The sequence below is a fragment of the Equus caballus genome, chromosome 15 (assembly GCF_041296265.1).
Source record: "Equus caballus isolate H_3958 breed thoroughbred chromosome 15, TB-T2T, whole genome shotgun sequence".
Classification (NCBI taxonomy): Eukaryota; Metazoa; Chordata; class Mammalia; order Perissodactyla; family Equidae; genus Equus; species Equus caballus.
Window position 1 is genome coordinate 44431227 of NC_091698.1, and position 26800 is coordinate 44458026.

Consider the following 26800-nt stretch of genomic DNA (forward strand, 5'->3'; position numbering starts at 1 on the left):
GCAGTCACACTGCCTGCGGAGGAGCAAGGCCTCAACTTGAGACCTGCATGCCAGCAGTGCTCAGTATTTGCTAACGCCTGCTGGCGACCAAGCTGGCTTTCAGAGCACAGCATCCAGACGTTACTGGTGGATGAGATCAAACTTCTGGAGCGGGGCCTAAACTTTTTTTTAGATGTACTTCATTCTATTTCCCCTCTGTACAGACTATGTCGTTTTCCCACCCAAGGTCCAATTGCCATACATCATCCTACACATCTGCCCCTTACCCCTTTCCTCCTCCTCCCCCGCTTTCCCCTCTGGTATCTATGTGTTTGTTTATCTTCCACATATGAGTGAAGTATTAGGTATACGTCTTTCTCCATCTGACCCATTTCACTTAGCGTAACACCCTCAGGGTTCACTCATGTTGCTGCAAACGGCAAGATTTCATGCTTTTGATAACTGAGTAGGATTCCATTGTATATATACCACATCTTCTTTATCCATTCATCTCTCAGTGGGCCCTTAGGAGGTTGTTTCCAAGTCTTGGCTATTGTGAATAATGATGCAACGAACATACGGGCGCATCCATCTTTGCCAATTAGTGTTTCCACGTCCTTTCGATAAACACCCACAAGTGGAATAGCTGGGTCATATGGTAGTCTTATTTTTAATTTTTTCAGGAATCTGCATTCTCTGTTCCATAGTGGCTGTACCAATTTACATTCTGACCTGCACTATATGAGGGTTCCCTTTGCTCCACACCCTTCCAACACTTGCTATTTCTTGTTTTTTCTAATAATAGCCATTCTGACGGGTGGGAGGTGGTAGCTCATTTTGGTTTTGAACGCCCTTTCCTAAAAATTAGTCATGTTTCATGCCTTTTCATGAGCCTGCTGGCCACTTGTATATTTGCATCAGAAAAGCGTCTGTTCATAAGTATTGACTTGAGAGACCTGCCAGGTCCTCCTGAATCCACCTGGCCTGTCGCCACCTTTTCTCAACATCACTGTCCTCCAAACCATATGAGAAAAACCTGCCGGAAGCGTCCGTCACACTGCGGGAGAGTGGTGGGTGTGCCTGTGCACTGGGTCGCGGCTCCACCCGCACAGGACTTGTGTGCCCAAGGGTCCAGAGTCACTCCCTGGGAAGTCTTGTGGGGCACCTGGAGGGGCTGAGCAGGGGAAGCGCGGGGGACAGGAGGCATACAAGGGAATGCAGTGGTTGGAGGGGAGTGATGTGAACAGTAAATAATTACCGTGGGAAAATTGGTAATTTACATTTCTAAAATTATTTTTATTGAGATATAATTCACATGCCAGAAAACTCACCTTTTGAAACTCTAAATTCAGTGGCATTTAGTACATTCACAAGCTCAGGCAACCACCAGCATTATCAAACCCATCACATTTTCATCACCCCTAAAAGAAACCCTCTTAACCATTAGAGGCTGCTCCTCACTCCCTCCTCTCTCCAGACCCGGCAACCACTCATCTGCTTTCTATCTTTACGGACTTGCCTTTTCTGGACATTTCACACATCTGAAATATACCACAATACGTGACCTTTGTGTCTGGCTTCTTTCACTTAGCAGAAGGTTTTTCAACGTCCATCCACGTTGTAGTGTGTGTCAGTCTTTCATTCCTTTGTATGACTGCATAATGGAGCCACCACACTTGTTTATGCTTTCCTCAGTTCATGGACATTTGTGTTGTTTCTGCTGGTCATTTACATTTAATGAGAGCTTATATTGTGTCACGAAGCACCACGAAGTCACTCACCCCATTTCGCCCATAAGGAGACAGACTTGGAGAGTGTCAAGAACTGGCCCAAGGTGAAGAGGCAGCAACTGGGGCAGCTGGGGTTTCAACTCAGGCAGGCAGACCTCAGAGGTAATAGATTCACAGGAGAGAACGTGAGAAAGGTACAAAAGGGGATTCAATGGAAATTCACCCTTCTCCCCAAGTTCCCCGGCCACCCATTTCCCTCCTCCCTTAGACACATTTACTTTTGCCACGCTGCGGATCCTTCCAGAGAGATGATTTACACTCCAACGTGGAAGTATCACAGTTTACTCACTAATGTGTCCACTGATTTGAAATATCATTTTTATGCTACACCAAATTCTTACATGTGTTGGAATTACTATTTTCAGAGTTGGCCTGACTTTTTTGCTTATCTCTAATATTTGGCATTTCTCTAGAATTCATTTTCTCTTCTTATAGAATTTTGAAACTTTCCTCCTTCTCTTATTTCTCTTAAGACATTATCCATTGTGTTCATTCACTCTTGTATTATTTGCAATGTCATCTTCAGATAGGACAAACTACCTGGTATCTTCAAAAAGCTAAGTTATTGAGAAAAAAAGAAACAAAGACAAAGAAAGTGGAGAGAGACATGGAAGGAGAACCCATAGATTAAATCAGACATCCGAGACCTAACAATCAAACGCCAAGTGTGGCCCTAACTTAGACCTAACTCAAACTCTTCAAAACAATTTCTATGACATTTAGGAGACAACTGCGAATTTGAGCGCTGACTGGATATTTAATAATAAACCAGGATATTAAGGAACAAAAGTCTGACATTTTAAATGTATATATCAAAGATGAACAGGTGAAAGTATATGATATTGGGGATCTGCTTAAAAAACTATGGAATAGGGCGAAACAGGGAGGGGTAGAGAGGAGACACGACAGCCATCAGCTGATAAATATTCAAGCTGAAGGAGTTCATGGCTGGTCCACGAACACCACACCATTATGTCTGCTCCTGTAAATGCTTAAAATTTGTGTTAATTGTTAAAACAGGACGACACTGTAGAAGACTTTTTGGCGCTTTCTCAAAGGTTAAACGTAGAACTTCTACACGATCCAACATCTCTACTCCCACCTATACATCCAAAAGAATTCAAAGCAGGGATTTGAACAAATGTTTGTACACAATGCTCACAGCAGCATGATGCATAAGGGCCAAAAGGTAGAAACAACCCAAGTGTCCATCAACAGACGAATGGATACACAAAATGTGGTATGTACACACAATGGAATGCTATTCAGCCCTAAGAAGGAATAACATTTTGTTACATGCTGCAACATGGATGAACCTAGAAAACATTATGTTCAGTGAAATAAGCCAGATACCGAAGGAAAAATATGTCGGATTCCGCTAACATGAGGCACCTAGAACAGGCAAATTCACGGAGACGTGAAGTAGAATAGAGGTCACCAGGGGCTGGGGGAGGGGAAATGGGGCTGTTATTTTTTTCATGGTGACAGAGCTTTTGTTGAGGATGATGAAAACCGCTTGGTTACAGGCAGTGGTGACAGCTGCACAACATCATGAGTGCACTTAATGCCACTGAATTGTACACTTATGAATGGTTAAAATGATAAATATTGCTTACGTACGTTTTACTACAGTAAAAGAAAAAAAAACAAAAGGAATACCGGAGTTCAAGTTTCAATTCTTCCTTTTCTGGGCCTCAGTCTGATCATCTGTGAAGTGAGTCACTGTCACCGTCTATGCTCCGGGCTCAGCGCAGAGGAAGCACTCAGGAGGGAACGTTAGTACCACTCCCACTTCATCAGCAAAGGCCTGCTGTGCGGATTCACTGACTTAACGTGTGTGCACGCACTTTTTAAATGGCAGCTGCTGTACAGGCCTACCTCACTGTACTGTGCTTCGCTCTACCGTGCTTCACAGACACTGCATTTCTTACGAGACCCTCCATCAGCAACGCGATTACAACTTGCTGAAGGCTCAGATGATGGTTCATATTTTTAAGCAATAAGGTATTATTTACTTCAGCTATGTATGATGTCCCTTTAGATATAATACTATTGCAAACTTAACAGACTATGGTATCGTGTACACATAACTTCTACATGCACTGGGAAACCAAATCATTAGTCTGACTCGCTTTATTGCGATATTCACTTTATTCAGTGACCTGGAACAGAACCTGTGATATCTGTGAGGTAGGCCTCTACAAATGTTTACAGACATTAGGTGTTATTGTTTCCGAAGGCTGTGGAACTGCCTAGAAAAAGGATAATTCTTTCCCACTGATAATGCCACACAGGCCAACAGAACATATGTGTTTCTCTATTATATCCAAAGATATTAGGAAACGAAAGCATAAAACTTAGAGAACTGTCTTCTATCAAGATACTTACACGTGCTCTCACAACTGCCCAAAATAAGTACTGAAGATACCATGGATACTCCATTCTTTTCTTTAGGCTACTACTGTTCTTACTAGAAGTTCACTTTACTTTGAAAATATAGAACAGGGGGGCCGTCCCCGTGGCGTAGTGGTTAAGCTTAGTGGGCTCTGCTTCGGTGGCCTCAGTTCACGAATTCAGATCTAAGGCACGGACCCACACCACTCGTCAGCCATGCTGTGGCACTGACCCACATACAAAACAGACGAAGACTGGCACAGATGTTAGCTCAGGGCTCATCTTCCTCAAGCAAAGGAAGAGGAAGCGCGGCCACGTATGTTATCTCAGGGAGAAATCTTTCCTCAGCAAATATATATGTATGTATTTTTTATAATATATACTTTATACATATACATAGAACATGGAAGTTCATACAATTTCTTAAGCACATACAGAGGTTATTGCCAAATATTATATTTCAATTCACATCTTTACTCTCTTTTTCAGGTAGCAATTAGAAAAGCGTAATTAAGGAAAGCACTTGGTTCCCTTTTTGAAATACTACCCATGAGAGAAGGCCAGGATTACAACTACTGAATTACTATGCTTATTATACCATAAGAATGAAGACGGTTCCTTTCAATTAAGGGTTCCATTTACCTCTGGTTTGTATTAGTGGGGAGTGTGTGTTACATCAATAATCAGTCCAAGTTCTTCACTCTGCTCTCAGATTTTGCTGGAAACAGCCAAGGGGTAACAACATTCTTCTAGAACAAGATTCTTTTCCAAACTCTGTCAGAGAGAATGAAATAAGAAACAGCAAATGTGTGCTTCAAATCCTTTCTTATACTGTCATTCATTCAAGCCCTATGATGCTAACATACAGTGTGATTCAGAGGAAAGTTTCCACCCTTCTGGAAGTTACAAGCTAGATTACAATCTTTTCCCCCAGAGATTAGAGGGAAGAAAATAAGCTCACTTCTAGAGATTTACTTCTGTATTTGTGTCACGGGGGTACCTAACCAGACTGTAAACTCCCAGAAGGCAGGGACCACATCAGTGTTGTCCACCACTGTACCTCCAGCTCCAAGCGGAGTGCCTATGAGTAGGCACTTATAAATACTCCTAGAATATCTAAATAAATGAAGGATGGCTCTTAGTGCTAAATATTCTTTTATGTATTTATCTTATTTATGTACTCTGTTCCACTGATCTGTGGTTACTCAAGGGCCAGCAACACATCTTTTAAAAAACTGACAGAGGTGGTCGGCCTGGTGGCGTAGTGCTTAAGTTCACCAGCTCTACTTCGGTGGCCCGGGGTTTGCAGTTTGGGATCCAGGGTGTGGACCCAGCACCGCTCATCAAGCCGCACTGTGGCAGCATCCCACACAAAACAGAGGAAGACTGGCAGAGACGTTAGCTCAGGGCCAGTCTTCCTCACAAAAAAAATTAAAAGTAAAAAACTAATAGACTCATTTGTAGAGCAGTTTTAGCTTCATAGTAAAACGGAGCAGAAAGTAAAGAGTTCTCACTTTAACCATCTCTCCTTCACCCTACACAGCCTTTCCCACCATCACCATGCCATACCAGTGTGCTCCATTTGTTGTAATCAATGAAGCAACATTGACACATCATTATCAAAGTCCATAGCTCACGTCACGGGTCACTCTGTGTTGTATAATCTATGGGCTTTGGCCAATGTACAATGACATGCATTTACCCCTAGAGTATCAGACAGATTAGCTTCACCACCCGAAAAATCCCCTGTGCTCCAGCAACACTTCTAGTATGGCTTAACATTTGGTAGGGCTAGGCAACCCTTTTCTACCTTCTTCCTTTTCAGAATTTTCCTGGTGATGTAAGTTTCTTTTTCTATACGAGCTTTAGAATCAGATGATATGAGATGACGTTAAATTTATAAATTAACTTAGGCAGATCTGACAGATCTACGATGCTGAGTCTTCCACAGAACATTGTGAAAGGTTTGAAGACTGGATTAATTACAACAAGGCGTACAATCTCTCCTGTCAGTTTCTTCCAGACTTGGAGCTGGAGGATCATTACCATCTCCAGCTATCTGAACAACAGCCAACCTGAGGTAACTCATTTAGTCACAAACCGCTTAGGAAGCCTTCCTTGATTAACCCTGTCTGTTGTCATTTCCCCCTCCTTTCCATTCCTAGGCATTTCTGCTGTGGCATTTCTGTGACACATCATTTGCCACTTGACAGTCCACTGTGCCTGACACTCGACTGCCAGGTACTGAGGCAGCTTTGCCTTGGGTGACTTCCCTCAAACACCCAGGACACCCTGTCCCATTCCACTGCCACGCAGGGGTCATTCATCTCCCTACCTCTACTGCGTGAACAGGGACTGCACTGGGAGTGGCCCTGCAGCTTCGCAACCCCCTTGATGGCGCCTTAAACAGTCCCAACACTGAAGAGTGCACACAGAACTAGAAGAGGCTTCCTATAACCACGTCACACAGGAAAGATGTTGGCTGTGCGGAGGAAAGGAGACTGAAGAGTCTTCCTGCTTCTCCCTGCTGATGTCCTTGAAGAAAAGGGGCTGAGCAGGGACCCGGGGGAACCTCAGGATCCCCTTGGAGAGACCGTGGAGCAGGGACCGAGGAGTGAGGACAATCGCGGAGAGGAGGAGGAAAATAGGAGGAAATTCACAGGCACCGCCAATGCGGGTGGGGGTGGGCCGTCAGTTCACTCATTCAACAAAGACTGGGAAGTAGTTACGATGTGTCAAACACTAAGCTTGGTGTTGCTGGATGTGAATCAGAACCATTTGTCTGTCTATGAAATCACTCATGTTTAAGTCCAGAGATGCAGAAGAATTGACAGAGTAGGTGAAGAAGAAAGAAACCCTGACCTATGAGACACAAATTAAATAAATTCCCAATACGTTGAAAGTGGGCTCTTCCTGACACTAATCCACACTGTGCCGGGCAGGGTAACGAGACATGGAATCTCTTCTCACCTTCTTTAAGTCGGTCAAATGCTTTCCCCACAAATTCCTTGTTTAGTTAAAAGAGAAACACAATTTTTCAGTTTCGATACTGAAATCCTGACCTTGCTGATCCGGGGCATTTTTGTGGTTGTGAGGATGGGATGGGAGGGGTTTTACTGGCATTTAGTGGCTGACGGGCATGGGTATAACACATCTTGCCAAATTCAGAACACTCCCACAAGTGGGTCTCACACCTGGATGACTTTTCAAAGTCTTATTCCACATCCATAGAGGTGAAAAACTGTTCACAAGTATCTAAGCCTTAGAACCTAACTCCATTTCACACATAAACACAAAGGGTTTCTTTGCAGTTTTCACGGACATTGAATGTCCAGCATAGAAACCATCTTATGATCCTAGTGAAGACTGGACTTTGTTTTCTTTGGAAATCTACTTAGCGCAGCTCACAATCATTGAAACTCCTGCCACTAAGGCAACATACCCACCCAGATCAGTGAGCATGGGCAGCTTTGGCATTCATGGTGCAAGCAACTGACAATTCCTTTATTTTTAGTGAAGCCATGCCCAAACATTGACATATGGAAATGTAAACACATAGTACTCTATTCTAAATTACTTTATTTTATTTCTCCTTTATTTTATAGTTAGAGCATTACACTGATTTTTTCCCTTAAACTTAAGTGTGGAAGCACGTTGGGTATATATATGAATTTCACTTCAGGAGAGTAAAGGGGATATTACAAAATATTACTATAAAAAGTGGAAATGGAGTCAGATAGGGTGGGAATCAGAGTTCTGCACGGTGAATTCAGATTTCTGAAAGAATACTGAATTAACTTTTCTTATCTTTTTGATAGGAACTTTGAGAACAAGGACACAAGTCCTAGCTATCCGCTGTCCAACTGGGAGACAGTCTTTCCACCTATTAATACACTTTCTGTGAGCCAAATTTGACATCAGACTGTCTCCCTGCGTACAACGGGGCTCCTTGAAAACGGAATTCACAGCCCACACAGGGGGTCCCCTCTGCTCTCTGCTTGGCATCTTGCTGCTCCCCTTCTTCAGCCCCACCTAGTGACCACCTGTTCTCCCCTTCTTCCTGTTCCCCATCTTGAAAAGATGCAAGGCAACCAAACAGAGCAAAGGTCTCCACAAACAAGGCCTAAGACCACAGATGGCCAGCCCTTCTCTAGCCCTGATAAGCCAGCCCAGTCCTGAACGCTAAGGTTCATCGATACTCACACGCTGACGGAAATCGTTTAGATTCAGTTCTTTCACTTCACGGTTTATTTTTAGTCCTCATACAACTGAAGTCATCAAATTCATTACGTGCGGACCTTCAAATTCATATTTTAAAGGAAAATCAGATGGGAAAGGGGCTGTGAACTTCACTTAGTGCTAGGAGTCACAGTGAAAAGTAACCTTTCAGCTGACCTCTGCAGGATGAGGGAGAACTCACCGAGGTCAACCCAGTGAATCTGAAGCACACACAGTGAGGGCAAAAGGGGCACAAGACCGGGCCGAAGAAGCAGAGAGGATTCTAGACCAGGCAGACTCTTCAAGGCCAGGGTCAAGAGTTCGTTTTCACTCTTAAAACAACGTTTTTGAGTGATGTTTCTGAGCAATGTTCCGACTTGCATATTAAAAAGATTTCCTGCGTGAAGAATGCATTGGAAGGAAACGACAGTGGATACACGCACACTAGTCAGGACCTACATGCAAAAGAACAGGCACATTCCGTATGAGGATGCTGAGGGAAGTCAGGGGACAGGTTCCAAGATATTCAGGAGGTCAAATGAAAGGGACTTCATGAGGTATGAGCTGGACGAAAGGAAGGTCTCAAGGAATAAAAACGAGCTCACTGCACACAACAGCAAAGTCTCACAATTAATCGTTTGAACGTGTAGAGGAAGAGCTCTCAGATGAGACCCGGTAGGCAGCTACTGCCGCCCTTTGTGATTCCCGGCAACGACACAATCCAACATTTTCCGCAGAGAGTTCAGCGGTTGCGGAGGCCTTCTTCACTCACACCTGGTTCTCATCACTCACATTTTCCGTGCCCAAACAACACAGTTTGAGGAACTGAGCGGGACTCAGTTTCGATATTTAAGTACCGTCCCCAGCACTGACAGACCATCCTAGAAAGCAGTCCCTCTGCACTTGACCCGAGCAATGGCCAGAGCCTCGCTTTTAAAAGGATGGGGAGAAATCAGAACATCTCATACCGTCCGTTTCAGCCACTGTACGCGGAGCAGCCAGACGGTCAATGCCTCCGAGAAAGGGGCGGAGGGGCCAAGCACGCGGCCTCAACAGTGACAGGCAGAGACCCCAGTGGACGAGACCCAGACCCAGGAGCTGAGAGGCGGCAGGGCTACGCCCAGGGGCCAAAGCGTCTTACCTTTCGGGAACGTGGTTTCTGCCCTTCCTCTTGGCTGAAGAAGGTCCGGAAAAGAGGGGTCCGCGGACCTGGCCGCGGCGGGCATGAAGCCATTGCCTCATGTGGGCCCCAAGATGCCCCCCTGCCGCCAAGACTGACAGACTCCCCAGTCCGGCGCCCTCGGGGTCAGAACAAGACCCCCAACCGCAAGAACCTGCGTAGCAAACCAGGCAGCGCCCAAATCCCTACCACAGCGCATGCGACACCGCCTGGCCTGATGACGTCACCAGGCCGGCTGCCAGAGAAGCCCGATCAGGGAACAGCACTCTGGCGGCTACGGCGCCCTCCTTCGCCGGAGGCCGGTAGAACAGCTCATGCAGATGAGCGCACGCTTGTCACCGCCTTGAGATTTCAAACACTGCAGGACATGCAATGAAAAGAGAAGTCAATTCCCCCAGTTCCTTGTGTGCTTCTCCAGATATTTTCCAAGTGCTTACGTTCACTCGTATATTTTATATAAAGATTTCTTTGTACCTATATGCATATCCTCTATTTCATGTAAAAGCAGCGTACTCTACATGTTCTACAATCGACCTCTGACCCTCAGCTTTCCAGTCCATTTATTCATACATCCATTCTATTCCTTTTAATGCTTGCATACTATTCCATTCAGTACAATTACCAAAATTTATGAGTCCAATATTGATGGACTTTTAGTTGTTTTCAGTACTTTTGTCCTCTGCTACAGAGAGACTGCAATGTGAACATCCTCACGCGTGAGTACAGCTACTTTTAAATTCCTAGAAGTAGAATTGCTGGAAAGGATATGCAAACTTACAATTTTTAAAGTACTCTCTAATTCCCCTCCAAAAACACTGTAACAACCTACTCTCCCACTTAGAGTGAAACTTTCATTGGATTCCTACCCTGTGCCAGGTATCATGTTACAGGGTGATGCTATGTATATTTTCAAAAATACCGATAAATAACTGAGAGGGATAAGAGTGGAGCTGAAGACTAAGATTTCCACACAGCATCAGGCACAGGGAGCTGTCCCTGTTAGGAAAACTCTGAATTTGGCTACAAGTGGAACGGCAAAGGACAGCATGTCCTACAGTAGGTCTGAAGGCAGAAGGGGCAATAAATTTCAGATTAACCTGTAGATAATTGTAACAGGGAATGCTTTTTACTTTCTATTTTCTAGTTTCTGAAAATATCTTACAAACACTGTTAATAATCTTCACAACCATTGGAGAGCTAGGTAAACAACAGGTCAGAGAGGTGAGAGTTCTGGAATAAAGGAATAAATGAATGGGTAAAACGATCACTAGCTTTAACATTTCTGGGATAGTCACAGTCTAACCAAGTTGAAATCCACAAGCATCTACAACTCAGGAATATTCTACATATTTCCTAGTAGGTGAACATTAGTAAGTTGCTATTTGCAAAAAGAACGACATCAGTTAGCACAGCAGAGTTTGCAAACTTACAACTTGGCACCTTCAACTTTGAAGTTACATCAAAAAATATTCCTGGGGCCAGCCCCGTGGCCGAGTGGCTAAGTTCGCGAACTCCGCTTGGCGGCCCAGGGTTTTGCTGGTTTGGATGCTGGGCGCGGACGTGGCACTGCTCATCAGGCCACGTTGAAGCAGCATCCCACATGCCACAACTAGAAGGACCCACAACTAAAATATACAACTATGTACCGGCGGGATTCGGGGAGAAAAAGCAGGAAAAAAAAAAAGGAGATTGGCAACAGTTGTTAGCTCAGGTGCCAATCTTAATATACATATTCCTTTGGAGCTTATGGAAACAAATACACCATTGGTGAGCAGTGGCCTAAAAGTACACAGGGTACAGAAAGCTATAGACATGACCACACAAAATGTAACATGAATTGATCAGAACCTAGAAAAGCTATATTGGTCTTGCACTTCCAATGTGCTAAATGACACAAGCTGGGGTGGGACTACGCTCAGATGACGCAAGAAAATCTAGACCTAAGCATAACAAGGTTTCCAGAAAGTATGGGAAGCAGTAAAGTGTAGGTCTTTGGAGGTATGAATCCAACATGAAGTAAAAGAACGCCTCAATGGGTATGCAGGACACTGGAATGGAAAATATAGGAGCAAGGCATATTTGGAGCACCGAACAGATAAGCAGTTGACACTAACAAAATCTGCCAGTACCCGGCAGGGCCCCGGGGAACATGGAGGAGTTTGAGGGATGCCAGTCCTTCATTGAATCAAAAAGGGACAACGGGGAGAGTAAGGAAGAGCCTCAGGGCTAGACGGACAGGGTGTGTTACACCAAGACAAGTCTCAGTTATCCCCGTGGGAACAAAATGCAGGAAACGGGTCTATGGGACGAGACAGTACCCTAACTATAAAGAAAGGCTTCCTGTGAGTGCAGGGCTTGGTGTTAAGTTCCAGAACATTGGACTCAACCTTCTGACGTTCCTCAAGTTTCATTTAAGATTCTTTTAGAGGTAACATGATGCTGAGGCTGCAAGCTAAGGTTAAATGCCTGGAATGATGGAAAGAAAGCGGTTATAGAGACTGGGAAGCAGGAAAGGCCCAAGTAAGGGTTTGCCTAAACAGACTGGAAGTGGAAAGTGAATATTTTCACGTGGAAACATTCTACTGCTACGAGAATTTCTCTTACCACAGCTCCCACAAACTTATACTGCCCACCCTAACCTGCGTTAGCTCCGGATTCCCTTCATTTCCACATGACATAGAGAAGAGAGAGACCAGTCTCACTTGTGGATATGTTGTTAGCCTCACGTTACATCCTCACATCATGGAAGTAGCCTATCCGTGGTACGAAGCTGAGGGGCAAAACCCTTCAAAGATTTCATGAGCCCCAGCCATAGCTCTACACTGCAATACCCTTCACAATTTCTCCTCGGGTAAGCATCCCCCGCCATCACTCAAAACATTAACATTTCATAACAGGAAAAATATTCCTATAAATGAAATGTGTGTCTTTGGAGGTCCCATCTAGCAGGTATCTACTTGTGGGATCCTGGCATCTTGGATCACACACCTCCTACTCATTTGAACTATGAAAGTCTCCAGATAGGTCCACCTAGGCATCCGAAAAGCTTGCCGCCAAGGAAAATGACTAGATCCACAGATTTCCTCCCCAAATCAGCTGACTCCACATACAAATCAGCAGCAACTCAGCCCTCGCCCACTGTCTCCCAGTCACCAGAGTGGTTAGAGAGAAGAGCACTAAGCAGGGGCACAAAAGCAGAGGCTCCCAGGCCAGCCGGGTGCACTGCACACATCTGCTCCTTAGGCGTGAGGGCACCGTGCAACTCACCACAATGCTTCTCACAGACCCCTCGTAAGTTTCTCCACAGAACCCTTCAGGTCAAGTTAGTTTGTGACGCTTCCCAATGAACACTCAGCAGGAGAACAGCATGTGATCTGTCTTCCAACGCTGGATCCTTAAAAACACAACCAGGAGAAACACGGAGAAAGACCCAGAGCATTTGAAAACAACCCATATTCTACACAATTACCAATGAATAACATAAATCATGTAATATCACACAAAACAAAGTGACAGAAAGTGATTTAAGATTATTCTCTTTAGTGGACAGAAACTGCAGCTGTTGCAGGACTACCCAGCAAACTGAAAAGCTATATACTGAATTTTCTGTTCTCTTAATACAAAATGAGGGCAAAATGTGTCCACCTGTTTCTCAAGGCCAAAAGATCCACAGACAGCTGTTTTCCTGTCCCTTTCACCTTGCCTCTCCCCTATTCTCCACGAATGTCCTCCTCTTTCTCTCACTATTCTCCTCTGCATGTTGCTCGGCCTTGCACACAACCATGGCCGACAGAGAACCCTAGAGGCCCAATGTTCTACAGTGGCTGTTTCCAAGAGGGAGGAGGCTACAGCAACTGCCACACTGGATACACTCAGAGGAGAAGGAAAGGGGAGGACCCCGAATGCCTCTCATGTATAAAAGCGCGGGATGGCAGGAGGCCTGTGTGGCCCAAGGAGCCAGAGGGAGCAAATTATGGGCAAAAGAATTGCAACCCAAGGCTGGAAGAGAAGAGCTCTGCCCTCAGCTGTGTCCCTGGCTCTCTGGCATCTGCTTCTAATGGGCAGGCGCCATTTTCAGAAGCATCAGGCACTGGAAAGAAGACCTCTGCTGCTGGGATTGAAAGGAAGTAACATCCAGGAGGGGGAGATGCAAGGGCGAGGCTGGTCCCAGAAACAAGGCCTATAATGCAGACAAAAGAAAAGGGGAGCAGCAGAGAGATGCAAGTCCAACCCGGCCCAGCCCAGTCCAAGGAAGGTAGGATTCAAGGAGAAGAAACTCAAAGAGAAGAGCCTTGAACCACATCATTCCCCACAAGGGGCACTCAACAAACCTCACCCTACGCTTTCACCAAGTTAGAGAAGGAGCTGCCAATCCTTTCCTTTGCTCCTTAAAACCTGCAGTAAGTTCACCGTTAGATCACCCGGTAGGATTTCAGAACAACGGTAATAGGTCAACCTAGATGTCCTTTTCCTTCCTCCCTAAGGATATTAACTAACTGTACATGTAATTACTAATGTACAATATATGTTATAAAGTATAATTCATAGAATACAAAGAACTATGAGTTAATTACATTAATGAACATCTATAAGGAACGTTGAGAGGATTCCCTAACATAAGAGCCTGGGGAAGAGAGACTAGCACATGTGGCTCCTAGGATGTCACCTCCCCAGAGCTCAGCCATGCAGGTGCTGCTGTAGCTCTCCCCCGACTCCCTCCACCCAATCCCATCTTCTTGTGGGGAATCTGGCCGCCCTATTGGCTGTCTCGTACCTTTGAACTGCCTGCTCTGTGACATCATTCTCCCCCTAGACCTACTGCCACCTGCTAGAATCTTGGGGTTTCCATGGAGTTGTCTGTAAATAAATTTGGATCATCGCAAGCGACCAGTGTGACCAGTGACCTTCATACTGGACACACCGCTCTTTGACGGCAGCCACTCAGACTTCCTCTGGTATCGTCTCCTCATCTCTTGGATCTGCGGTTGATGCTTCCTCTTCTTTTCTCGCCATGTCAGGCAAGGAAACTAACTTTTTAAGTGTTCCGTTATGTATTTTTGCCCCTAAATTTGGGAGTAGATTCTAAAGTAGCAGAGAATAATGGGAGGAAAGTATTGAAGTAAACCTGGGGACCTAATTTAAGTTTTGACTTTGACATTTATGAGCTGTAGGACTTTGGACAAGTCGTTGACTCTCTCACAAACTCTGTTCTCTCTCATCTCTCACATCAGGATATTACAACTGTGGTTCCTTCTGCTCCTTTGCTTTTCTCATATTGAATCTTAAAGGGCACCCAGGTAGAAATGAAATCAGAGACTTCTTGAGGGTGTTTCCACAGAAACAGAGAGAAATCTAGGTGATGCAGGAAGTTAGCAGTATATCCCCAAAGGTTTCATCTGTAATGGTCTCCCTCCACTGAAATTTCAACCGTAGTATTTTAAATTTAGTGCTGTTCAAAAGGCAATATGCCCATGTTTGGAGTTATCTACCTAAATGAGGTGAAAAAAAAAAAAAGTAGGAAGAGACAATGGAGAGTACTGGGCTATAGGGGGACTAGTCTTCAAAGGTCAGGAAGTTGAGGATTGTTTTCATCAGCACAGGCCAACAGGAACCTAGAGGGCTGAGAAAATAGAAGAATGAGGAGGAGAGCGAGGAGGAGCTCTCCAGGAAAAAGAGGTGGTTTGGCATGACATGCTGAAGGAACCAAAGATTTTCAATTGCAGCAGGAAGAGCACAGAGTGAAACGTGCTCAGAGCAGGGCGAAGCACAGTTGACTTCAGCAAACGCTCACATTCATAGCCGAGGAAGGCCAGTGAGGCAGAACAGGGCATCGCCAGGCAAAGCAGCTTCTCAGACTCAGACTCGCTTCTTTGCTTTTTTCTCTTGCCTCTCTGAACGCGGACGGCACCTGAGAGTTTGAATATAAACATTTCAGAGATCTTTTAGAAATGACACTTCCTATAATCCAGAAATTGATAAAGTGCTTATCCAGACGGCTGGAGGCAACAGAATTTCTAGTGCTTTATTTCATTCTCATTTTTCTTTTAAGATTTTATTTTTTTCCTTTTTCTCCCCAAAGCCCCCCAGTACATAGTTGTATATTCTTCATTGTGGGTCCTTCTAGTTGTGGCATGTGGGATGCTGCCTGAGCGGGGTTTCATGAGCAGTGTGATGTCCGCGCCCAGGATTCCAACCAACGAAACACTGGCCCGCCTGCAGCGGAGCGCGCGAACTTAACCACTCGGCCACGGGGCCAGCCCCTTCATTCTCATTTTTTAACTATGTAGAGGTTTTGCCCATTAAAAATAAAACATAAGTTTCTAACAAATAATATCCTCTAACTTGAATCAGAAGGATTAATTCCTGTGTGTGATACGTAGGTTCCAAGTCAAGGCTGCTTTTCATCTTTATAAACATTTTCTTCCTGACATAGAGCGCGCACTGAGAAACGGCCACCATCTCTTTCTAGATCTAAGCTGCCCGAGAAGAAAAAGCAAAACTCAAGTGCCCCATCTCTGACTCCACATTTATCTCAGACAATTTTGTGGCATCCTTCCGGTTTTCCTACATTAAATTTTTAAAAGTTGGATTCTAGCGATGACGGTGGTTTCAGTCTTTGGGGATGACACCTTCCTGGATCTTGAAGGTGATAATAATTGAGGTTTTAGGATAAATAGAAAAACCTTCCTGATACCTTTTAAGTACTCTCTTCTGCTTCTATGTGGATATACTAATTGAAGTATGGATTTGTAGGCTTACTAGCCGTTCCTTGCGGCTCATGGTCAGAGAAATAAGAACGAGCACAACAACGGAATTCCTTTACACTTAGGATGTTGCTCTCTGCTTTGTACCAGTTTTCACTGAAATATCTGTCTGCTTATGTTGTGGCCAGCTATACATTCACATTGATAGCATTTTGATGCCTTTTAGGCCACTTTTACTGATCTACTCTGTCTGCACGTACTGGCTAGGAATTCATTCAAAATCACCTTCTTCTCGGGCTGGTTTTGGTAAATAGTATTCACTACAATGGAGCCGGCAATATTCACTTTCATGACAAAGCGTATATGATACAGAACTATCAGTAAACTGATTCTGCTTTGTTGCTTGCTGCATACCGCAGCTTTTATGAATATCTATATGGTTCTTTTTACTTCCTTGATAAATGTTTTCCATGATTTTTCACAGAACTTATCATATCTTCCTCCAGATAACAGATATGTCCTATATGAATTCATGTATGAATTACTATTATTGTTGTTGCTCTTGTTATTGTAACTACAGATGAGTAACCTGAAGCTCAGGGAGATTAAATTACTGTTTTCTTTCAAAAAGCACTTCTTGGGATGCACACCCTCAGGCAATCATGTGGAGGTAGGATCAGAAACCAGGCTTGAAGAGGGTAAGAGTGACCCTTTACACCTACCACCCGGACTGACTACTGGGTGAACTCTAGGGAACAGCACGTGAACAGTACGAGCAAACAGACCCTGAAGAGACAGTGGTAACAGCTGCACTGTTTTCTAAGGGACCAAGAAAACACCTTATTAGGAGGTCTCCTTCTCCCGGGTTCTGGTAGTGGAACAGTCAGAGCAGAGTCCTGGCAAGAAGTCAGGAGACTTAGGCTCTGTGACCTGGTGATGATGCTGCCATAATGGGAGAATCGGACCACTCCAGCTGACCTCTCTGAGCCTCAGTTTCCTCACTCGTACCAGGAGAATGTCAGAACAGAGCATCTCTGAGGACGTTCTAGTTTCAGGTGCTTCAATGCTAGCAAAGAGTAGACGAGTCAGGACTAGGGGAGGCTGAAGGGAAGGATGGGCAGGGAGAAGGGGGCTTCCAGCCTAGAGAACAAGGTGTGACCCACACCACTTGGGGCTTCTGCACATCTCTGCCCCATCTGGGAGCACAGGCAGTTACACAGAAAGGAACAAACTCCTCCCGCCCTTACAACCACCATAAAGCCGTGGGTGTTTGCTGTCTCAGTGAGCACTGGGATGAGAGGCTTCCTCATGCAGCAACCTTGAGATGATGCTGCTCCTCAGACATTGTCAGAGTTGATCAGTCTCACTGAGTTTTTCTTCACCCTCTTGTTCCCTACAGAAAATTTCCAGAATCCATCCTTACTTGGAACTCCAAACTCCCTGCAGCTCTCTCTTCCTGTGGTGAGCGATGCAGCTTCCCTAGCAGGAAGTGTCTGCAATTTCTCCAGAGTCTCTGCTCCAGCCGTCAGTTCAGGATGGCTACTGCCATCAGCCACGGGCACCTCTTCCCAGCCACTCATGGGCAGCGCCTACCTTTACCAACATTCTAGCACAACCACGCTGTCTGGAGTGACTGGCCAGAGCCAGAGCTCCACCTCAGCTGCTTCCTATCCGGGTCTCTTTGAGTGGGGTGTCCCAGGAAGCACTGCACAGGAGTCCTCTTCACTCGGAGACTGCACTCTGACTGTCACTGGCCACGACACAGCGGTTTCTTCCATGTATATGGCAGCACAGTATGACAGAACTTCAGGTGCCAATAACCCGGTCCCACTGTATCCATCAGTTTCCACCAGCCTTGTTCAGGGAACACCATCTCAGGTTCCAAATCAGGGACACAGCCTGTCACTTCCCTACCAGGAAGGAAGCCAGGTGTACTACTGTGGTCACGGCACACTGGGGCCTCTGCTGTCTGGAGAACTTGGCCCCTGCCTGCAGTCCTACGGCTCTGTGTCCTACACAGGAGCCGGGGCCTCTGCTCCTCAACCAGAAATGGTGTTGGTACTAAAGGAGATTCAGCCCACACATGTCCTTCCACCAGCCTCCACCTCTGGGGTCTACTACGCTGCGTCTGCTCCAGCCATCCCACAAACCAGATTTCAAGGTGAGTACAAACAGCAAGAAGGCAGAGAAAGGAGGTCTGCATCCAAAATCAGGGTCAAATCTGCAGCCGGGAAGCGGTGAGGCCACAGACAGGTAGAACTGAAGTCCTGAGACATGAGTGAACACTACCCTCGCTCAGTGCTCCCCATTTCAGACTCGACATAAGAACACCTCATACAGGGGGGCAGGGGGGACACTGTAATGCTCATCTATGCTACATGGCTGAGAACCCCAAGAGCACACCAAGGGACCCCATATCTCTCACTACCCCAGCTGCTAAGTGCCCTACTCCACCACATACAAATGGACTCCCTCTGCCGATTTACGGGGTTAGTCTCCTGGGAAGGCCTGTCAGAACTATCACTATGATAGAGACACGCAAACTTTCCCTCACTTTGTTCACTCATACCAGGAATAAGCCCTTCTGTCCCGAGACGCTGTCAAAATTCAGCAGGCTAGGAATCTGTCCTTGCTCATATATTCCATCGGAAAGAGCTCCGCTCCCTCTCCTCGTCCACAGTGTGACGTGTTCTCATTCTCCCGGGAAAATGGACAGCATCAAAAAGACTCTATAGGAGAATGTTAGGACTTGTGAAATGTCTCATAGTATAAAACTCTCTTTTACTTTTTATTGCTCCTATGACAACCCTATGAAATAGAAAGAAAGCCAAGGGACAATGACATCCAATGATCACCAGTAAGAACCAGAACACTCGCCTCTTAGCTCCTAGCACAGGGCACTGTCCATGATCCTTAAGAGCCAGGAGAAACGCCTTGCCCATCGGGGGAAGGGACGTGGTTGCCGCACTGGTATCTAGGGGGGAACATCTCACCCACCGAGGACTCACTTCATCCTTGCTTCCTTTGTAGTGGTGGAAACGTCCCTGGGGATGGAGACTTCCCTGGGGCTGCAACCGCCAAGCCAGAAAATTTACCTACAGCAAGCTCCAGAATTCCCCAAATCCTGCAGTAGCAGAAATACCCAGATGCTGCAGAGTGACCCACCAGCTGAGCTTGGGGACATGTCACTGACAGCTCCAGACAAGACGTCTAACAGTGACCTCCTGGCACCGTCTCCAAATCCAAAGAACTGGGATGAGTTTAACACCAAACTTGCAAAGCCCCTGGATCCCGACCAGATCCCAATACAAAACCAAGAGCCTCTACTACAGCCTTTAGAAATTCCTGATATTCTCCAGCTCCTGGCCTGCATCGATCCCCTCGGACCAGAGGACCACCCTGCTTCCGAAAACGCTGATGTGGGAAAGAGTAGCCTGAGTCTTGAGGGCCAAGGGACACTGGAAAACGGGACCGAGGCTAGCGGTGGCTTTGCAGACATCGCTACACTGATGGAGGATGGTCACCTTCCCCAACTATTCGACCCCTTGAAAGACCTTGATCAACCCCAAGGCCCCGAGCTGATCCAAGCCAAAGACACAGGAGCCATCGAGTCCATCCAGCTGCAGCAAAAGATAAGTGGCAGAAAGGCTGCCTCCGAGTACACCAGGAAGAACAAACATCAGGCCTCTGAGCCTCTCGATGGTGCTCCCAAGGCCAAAATCCAGCCAAAGGACCCGGAGTGCCTGTCAGGGGGAGACAGGGCTCCTGAGAACGAGGCCGAGCACTCCAACAGCAAACCTCAGAAAGCTGCACCCAGCAGGATCAGTACAACTAAGAGCCATGGGCAGGAAAGGACCAAGAGGACCAGAGGAAACAACCCCAAGAAAGCCGGAGAGAGTCGGCAGTCAGGGACTGAAGTCAGGGTGGAAGAGAAGCCAATGATGCCCAAGATGAAGCGGAGGAAGAATCAGCCCGAGCTGAGCCAAGAAACCTTTAAGCGGCCTCGAACCAGCCTCGGCCAGCACATGTTGGAGTCGGTGCAGGTGTTTCATGCTCTGGGGAGGAAGAGTGAGAAGAACACCGGGCCCTCTTCCTCCCGGGCCCTGGGAACCTCCAGCAACCCCAAACACCCCCAGCCCTGCCCAGCTATCAAACCGTGGCTGGATAAACCACTGGAGGGTCAGTGTCCTGAGGAAACTCAAGTCAAAGCCCAGAAAGCAGAGAGCAGTGCTGAAAAGGAGTGTCCACCTCCATCCCGGGACGAGCTGCCACCTCCTGGGAAGGTCAGGTTGGTACCTTTGCCTTTTCTGTCCGTGGACAAGCCTCCAGCTCGACCTGTTCCTCGGAAGCCACAGGCTCTGGCCTCACATCGGCCTGCTGTGGCAGACCCTGCCCGGCCTGCTTCCACCAACTCAGCCCAACCAACTGCAGTCAATTCCACCCACCCAGCTCCTGCATCTTTGACAGGTCCTGCCAGACCAGCTCGGCCAATTACCACCAACCCCACTCGACCAGGTTGGACCAACCCCACCCGGCCTAGCGTCCCTCAGTGTCCTGCTTCAAGGCCTGCACCTTACACAACAGCGTCTTGCACTTCTCTCCAGCAGGAGCCCGTTGCCACTGCTGTGCCCATGCTCCAGGCCCCGCCCAAGCCTCCCGCCCAGTATCTACTGGAGGATTTCAGCAAGCAACCAATTCCATGGAGGAAACCCGACATTCCAGGGCCAGTGATGTCGGAGCCCATCACACAGGAACAGAGGCCAGAGCGGGAGGCCATGAAGAGGCAGGCTCAACAGGAGCGTGAGAAGGCTGCCAAGTACACCTCTCGGGGGAAAGTGCAGTTTTTCACTGAGAGGGAAAAAGAAATGGAAATTTCTCGATACTACGGCTACGCGATATAAGGCTGCTAGGGCTCTTGGTGCCCCTTTGGGGACCAGTTGTTTTTCCAGAGATAGATAGATAGATAGATAGATTTCTCTTATTCGTTTTGATATATTTAAAAACTTAGTAAGACAGTAAATAAAGTACTAGAATGAATAGACGAGGAATAAAGAAGCCTTCTGTGTTTGGAAATGCTGTTAACTGTGTTTTTTCTGTGATGGGGGTGGGAGGGAACCCAATTCTTCAGGAGAAAAAAAAAGTGAAGTTGGACAGGAGAATGAGGGAAAAGGGAGACGAACTGACGAAAGAGGCCATAATTGGGTGCAGGGCTGGGGAGGCCCAAAGGGGAGAGATTTGAGGGGTTTAGAAAAAGAAGCAGGAGTCGTGAATGACAGAAGTCAGAAGCAGGGCCTGAGGGGAGCGTTAAAAGAGTAAAATTGGAATAGAGTTGAAGACGGCAGCCGATGAGTCTAGGTTGACCAGGAGAAATGTAAAAAGTCTCTCAGGGAGGCTGGTCTTATGGCTCACGACCACCACATCGGTGTTTTGGAAAACAAGAGATTCAGGACACCTTCCAAAAGGCTTGGGTCACTTCATCCATGGATGACTACGGCTGGGGACGGTCAGTATAAATCAAAGGGGAATCTACGGGATGAAGGGCCAGGGCTGAGTTTCCTTGGGGGCAGCTGATAACAGGAGCCTCCCCATGGGAGCTGCTGCAGCAGGACAGGGCAGGCAGAGAAATTTCCTCAACTTCTGTGCACCAGGCCCACGAGCCCACTACTTCAGTTTAACCTTTGCAACCACACGCAAGGCCAGGGTCACTGAGCCGCTTTACTACTGACGTTCCGCAGTGGGCTGCAGTCACACTGCCTGCGGAGGAGCAAGGCCTCAACTTGAGACCTGCATGCCAGCAGTGCTCAGTATTTGCTAACGCCTGCTGGCGACCAAGCTGGCTTTCAGAGCACAGCATCCAGACGTTACTGGTGGATGAGATCAAACTTCTGGAGCGGGGCCTAAACTTTTTTTTAGATGTACTTCATTCTATTTCCCCTCTGTACAGACTATGTCGTTTTCCCACCCAAGGTCCAATTGCCATACATCATCCTACACATCTGCCCCTTACCCCTTTCCTCCTCCTCCCCCGCTTTCCCCTCTGGTATCTATGTGTTTGTTTATCTTCCACATATGAGTGAAGTATTAGGTATACGTCTTTCTCCATCTGACCCATTTCACTTAGCGTAACACCCTCAGGGTTCACTCATGTTGCTGCAAACGGCAAGATTTCATGCTTTTGATAACTGAGTAGGATTCCATTGTATATATACCACATCTTCTTTATCCATTCATCTCTCAGTGGGCCCTTAGGAGGTTGTTTCCAAGTCTTGGCTATTGTGAATAATGATGCAACCAACATACGGGCGCATCTATCTTTGCCAATTAGTGTTTCCACGTCCTTTCGATAAACACCCACAAGTGGAATAGCTGGGTCATATGGTAGTCTTATTTTCAATTTTTTCAGGAATCTGCATTCTCTGTTCCATAGTGGCTGTACCAATTTACATTCTGACCTGCACTATATGAGGGTTCCCTTTGCTCCACACCCTTCCAACACTTGCTATTTCTTGTTTTTCTAATAATAGCCCTTCTGACGGGCGGGAGGTGGTAGCTCATTTTGGTTTTGAATGCCCTTTCCTAAAAATTAGTCATGTTTCATGCCTTTTCATGAGCCTGCTGCCCACTCGTATATTTGCCTCAGAAAAGCGTCTGTTCATAAGTATTGACTTGAGAGACCTGCCAGGTCCTCCTGAATCCACCTGGCCTGTCGCCACCTTTTCTCAACATCACTGTCCTCCAAACCACATGAGAAAAACCTGCCGGAAGCGTCCGTCACACTGCGGGAGAGTGGTGGGTGTGCCTGTGCACTGGGTCGCGGCTCCACCCGCACAGGACTTGTGTGCCCAAGGGTCCAGAGTCACTCCCTGGGAAGTCTTGTGGGGCACCTGGAGGGGCTGAGCAGGGGAAGCGTGGGGGACAGGAGGCATACAAGGGAATGCAGTGGTTGGAGGGGAGTGATGTGAACAGTAAATAATTACCGTGGGAAAATTGGTAATTTACATTTCTAAAATTATTTTTATTGAGATATAATTCACATGCCAGAAAACTCACCTTTTGAAACTCTAAATTCAGTGGCATTTAGTACATTCACAAGCTCAGGCAACCACCAGCATTATCAAACCCATCACATTTTCATCACCCCTAAAAGAAACCCTCTTAACCATTAGAGGCTGCTCCTCACTCCCTCCTCTCTCCAGACCCGGCAACCACTCATCTGCTTTCTATCTTTACGGACTTGCCTTTTCTGGACATTTCACACATCTGAAATATACCACAATACGTGACCTTTGTGTCTGGCTTCTTTCACTTAGCAGAAGGTTTTTCAACGTCCATCCACGTTGTGGTGTGTGTCAGTCTTTCATTCCTTTGTATGACTGCATAATGGAGCCACCACACTTGTTTATGCTTTCCTCAGTTCATGGACATTTGTGTTGTTTCTGCTGGTCATTTACATTTAATGAGAGCTTATATTGTGTCACGAAGCACCACGAAGTCACTCACCCCATTTCGCCCATAAGGAGACAGGCTTGGAGAGTGTCAAGAACTGGCCCAAGGTGAAGAGGCAGCAACTGGGGCAGCTGGGGTTTCAACTCAGGCAGGCAGACCTCAGAGGTAATAGATTCACAGGAGAGAACGTGAGAAAGGTACAAAAGGGGATTCAATGGAAATTCACCCTTCTCCCCAAGTTCCCCGGCCACCCATTTCCCTCCTCCCTTAGACACATTTACTTTTGCCACGCTGTGGATCCTTCCAGAGAGGTGATTTACACTCCAACGTGGAAGTATCACAGTTTACTCACTAATGTGTCCACTGATTTGAAATATCATTTTTATGCTACACCAAATTCTTACATGTGTTGGAATTACTATTTTCAGAGTTGGCCTGACTTTTTTGCTTATCTCTAATATTTGGCATTTCTCTAGAATTCATTTTCTCTTCTTATAGAATTTTGAAACTTTCCTCCTTCTCTTATTTCTCTTAAGACATTATCCATTGTGTTCATTCACTCTTGTATTATTTGTAATGTCATCTTCAGATAGGACAAACTACCTGGTATCTTCAAAAAGCTAAGTTATTGAGAAAAAAAGAAACAAAGACAAAGAAAGTGGAGAGAGACATGGAAGGAGAACCCATAGATTAAATCAGACATCCGAGACCTAACAATCAAACGCCAAGTGTGGCCCTAACTTAGACCTAACTCAAACTCTTCAAAACAACTTCTATGACATTTAGGAGACAACTGCGAATTTGAGCGCTGACTGGATATTTAATAATAAACCAGGATATTAAGGAACAAAAGTCTGACATTTTAAATGTATATATCAAAGATGAACAGGTGAAAGTATATGATATTGGGGATCTGCTTAAAAAACTATGGAATAGGGCGAAACAGGGAGGGGTAGAGAGGAGACACGACAGCCATCAGCTGATAAATATTCAAGCTGAAGGAGTTCATGGCTGGTCCACGAACACCACACCATTATGTCTGCTCCTGTAAATGCTTAAAATTTGTGTTAATTGTTAAAACAGGACGACACTGTAGAAGACTTTTTGGCGCTTTCTCAAAGGTTAAACGTAGAACTTCTACACGATCCAACATCTCTACTCCCACCTATACATCCAAAAGAATTCAAAGCAGGGATTTGAACAAATGTTTGTACACAATGCTCACAGCAGCATGATGCATAAGGGCCAAAAGGTAGAAACAACCCAAGTGTCCATCAACAGACGAATGGATACACAAAATGTGGTATGTACACACAATGGAATGCTATTCAGCCCTAAGAAGGAATAACATTTTGTTACATGCTGCAACATGGATGAACCTAGAAAACATTATGTTCAGTGAAATAAGCCAGATACCGAAGGAAAAATATGTCGGATTCCGCTAACATGAGGCACCTAGAACAGGCAAATTCACGGAGACGTGAAGTAGAATAGAGGTCACCAGGGGCTGGGGGAGGGGAAATGGGGCTGTTATTTTTTTCATGGTGACAGAGCTTTTGTTGAGGATGATGAAAACCGCTTGGTTACAGGCAGTGGTGACAGCTGCACAACATCATGAGTGCACTTAATGCCACTGAATTGTACACTTATGAATGGTTAAAATGATAAATATTGCTTACGTACGTTTTACTACAGTAAAAGAAAAAAAAACAAAAGGAATACCGGAGTTCAAGTTTCAATTCTTCCTTTTCTGGGCCTCAGTCTGATCATCTGTGAAGTGAGTCACTGTCACCGTCTATGCTCCGGGCTCAGCGCAGAGGAAGCACTCAGGAGGGAACGTTAGTACCACTCCCACTTCATCAGCAAAGGCCTGCTGTGCGGATTCACTGACTTAACGTGTGTGCACGCACTTTTTAAATGGCAGCTGCTGTACAGGCCTACCTCACTGTACTGTGCTTCGCTCTACCGTGCTTCACAGACACTGCATTTCTTACGAGACCCTCCATCAGCAACGCGATTACAACTTGCTGAAGGCTCAGATGATGGTTCATATTTTTAAGCAATAAGGTATTATTTACTTCAGCTATGTATGATGTCCCTTTAGATATAATACTATTGCAAACTTAACAGACTATGGTATCGTGTACACATAACTTCTACATGCACTGGGAAACCAAATCATTAGTCTGACTCGCTTTATTGCGATATTCACTTTATTCAGTGACCTGGAACAGAACCTGTGATATCTGTGAGGTAGGCCTCTACAAATGTTTACAGACATTAGGTGTTATTGTTTCCGAAGGCTGTGGAACTGCCTAGAAAAAGGATAATTCTTTCCCACTGATAATGCCACACAGGCCAACAGAACATATGTGTTTCTCTATTATATCCAAAGATATTAGGAAACGAAAGCATAAAACTTAGAGAACTGTCTTCTATCAAGATACTTACACGTGCTCTCACAACTGCCCAAAATAAGTACTGAAGATACCATGGATACTCCATTCTTTTCTTTAGGCTACTACTGTTCTTACTAGAAGTTCACTTTACTTTGAAAATATAGAACAGGGGGGCCGTCCCCGTGGCGTAGTGGTTAAGCTTAGTGGGCTCTGCTTCGGTGGCCTCAGTTCACGAATTCAGATCTAAGGCACGGACCCACACCACTCGTCAGCCATGCTGTGGCACTGACCCACATACAAAACAGACGAAGACTGGCACAGATGTTAGCTCAGGGCTCATCTTCCTCAAGCAAAGGAAGAGGAAGCGCGGCCACGTATGTTATCTCAGGGAGAAATCTTTCCTCAGCAAATATATATGTATGTATTTTTTATAATATATACTTTATACATATACATAGAACATGGAAGTTCATACAATTTCTTAAGCACATACAGAGGTTATTGCCAAATATTATATTTCAATTCACATCTTTACTCTCTTTTTCAGGTAGCAATTAGAAAAGCGTAATTAAGGAAAGCACTTGGTTCCCTTTTTGAAATACTACCCATGAGAGAAGGCCAGGATTACAACTACTGAATTACTATGCTTATTATACCATAAGAATGAAGACGGTTCCTTTCAATTAAGGG

The 26800-nt window shown here is 45.8% G+C and overlaps 2 protein-coding genes across 16 annotated transcripts in view; one reads left to right on the top strand and one right to left on the bottom strand.

Moving 5' to 3' along the window:
• The window catches only part of MTHFD2 (methylenetetrahydrofolate dehydrogenase (NADP+ dependent) 2, methenyltetrahydrofolate cyclohydrolase), an 86732-nt gene that overhangs the window by 54932 nt on the left and 5000 nt on the right, over window positions 1-26800 (bottom strand). For 2 of the 15 annotated variants that reach the window (XM_070235302.1, XM_070235293.1), the window contains exons 3-5: window positions 23766-23869; window positions 4806-4937; window positions 1761-1864 (exon numbers count right to left, since the gene is read on the bottom strand). In XM_070235302.1, coding sequence (XP_070091403.1) covers window positions 1761-1774 — 14 coding nt within the window. In that variant the 5' untranslated portion in view covers window positions 1775-1864; window positions 4806-4937; window positions 23766-23869. Of the gene's footprint in view, window positions 1-1760; window positions 1865-4805; window positions 4938-9522; window positions 9818-12828; window positions 12956-23765; window positions 23870-26800 lie in introns of those variants that run through there. The other 13 variants (XM_070235304.1, XM_070235289.1, XM_070235303.1 and 10 more) reach the window with 12 other exon arrangements.
• LOC138917661 (uncharacterized protein C2orf78-like) lies at window positions 14454-21338 on the top strand. Its single transcript, XM_070235287.1, has 2 exons — window positions 14454-18426; window positions 19296-21338. The coding sequence occupies exons 1-2, from the start codon at window positions 17844-17846 to the stop codon at window positions 21164-21166; spliced, it is 2454 nt and encodes an 817-aa protein (XP_070091388.1). The 5' UTR covers window positions 14454-17843; the 3' UTR covers window positions 21167-21338.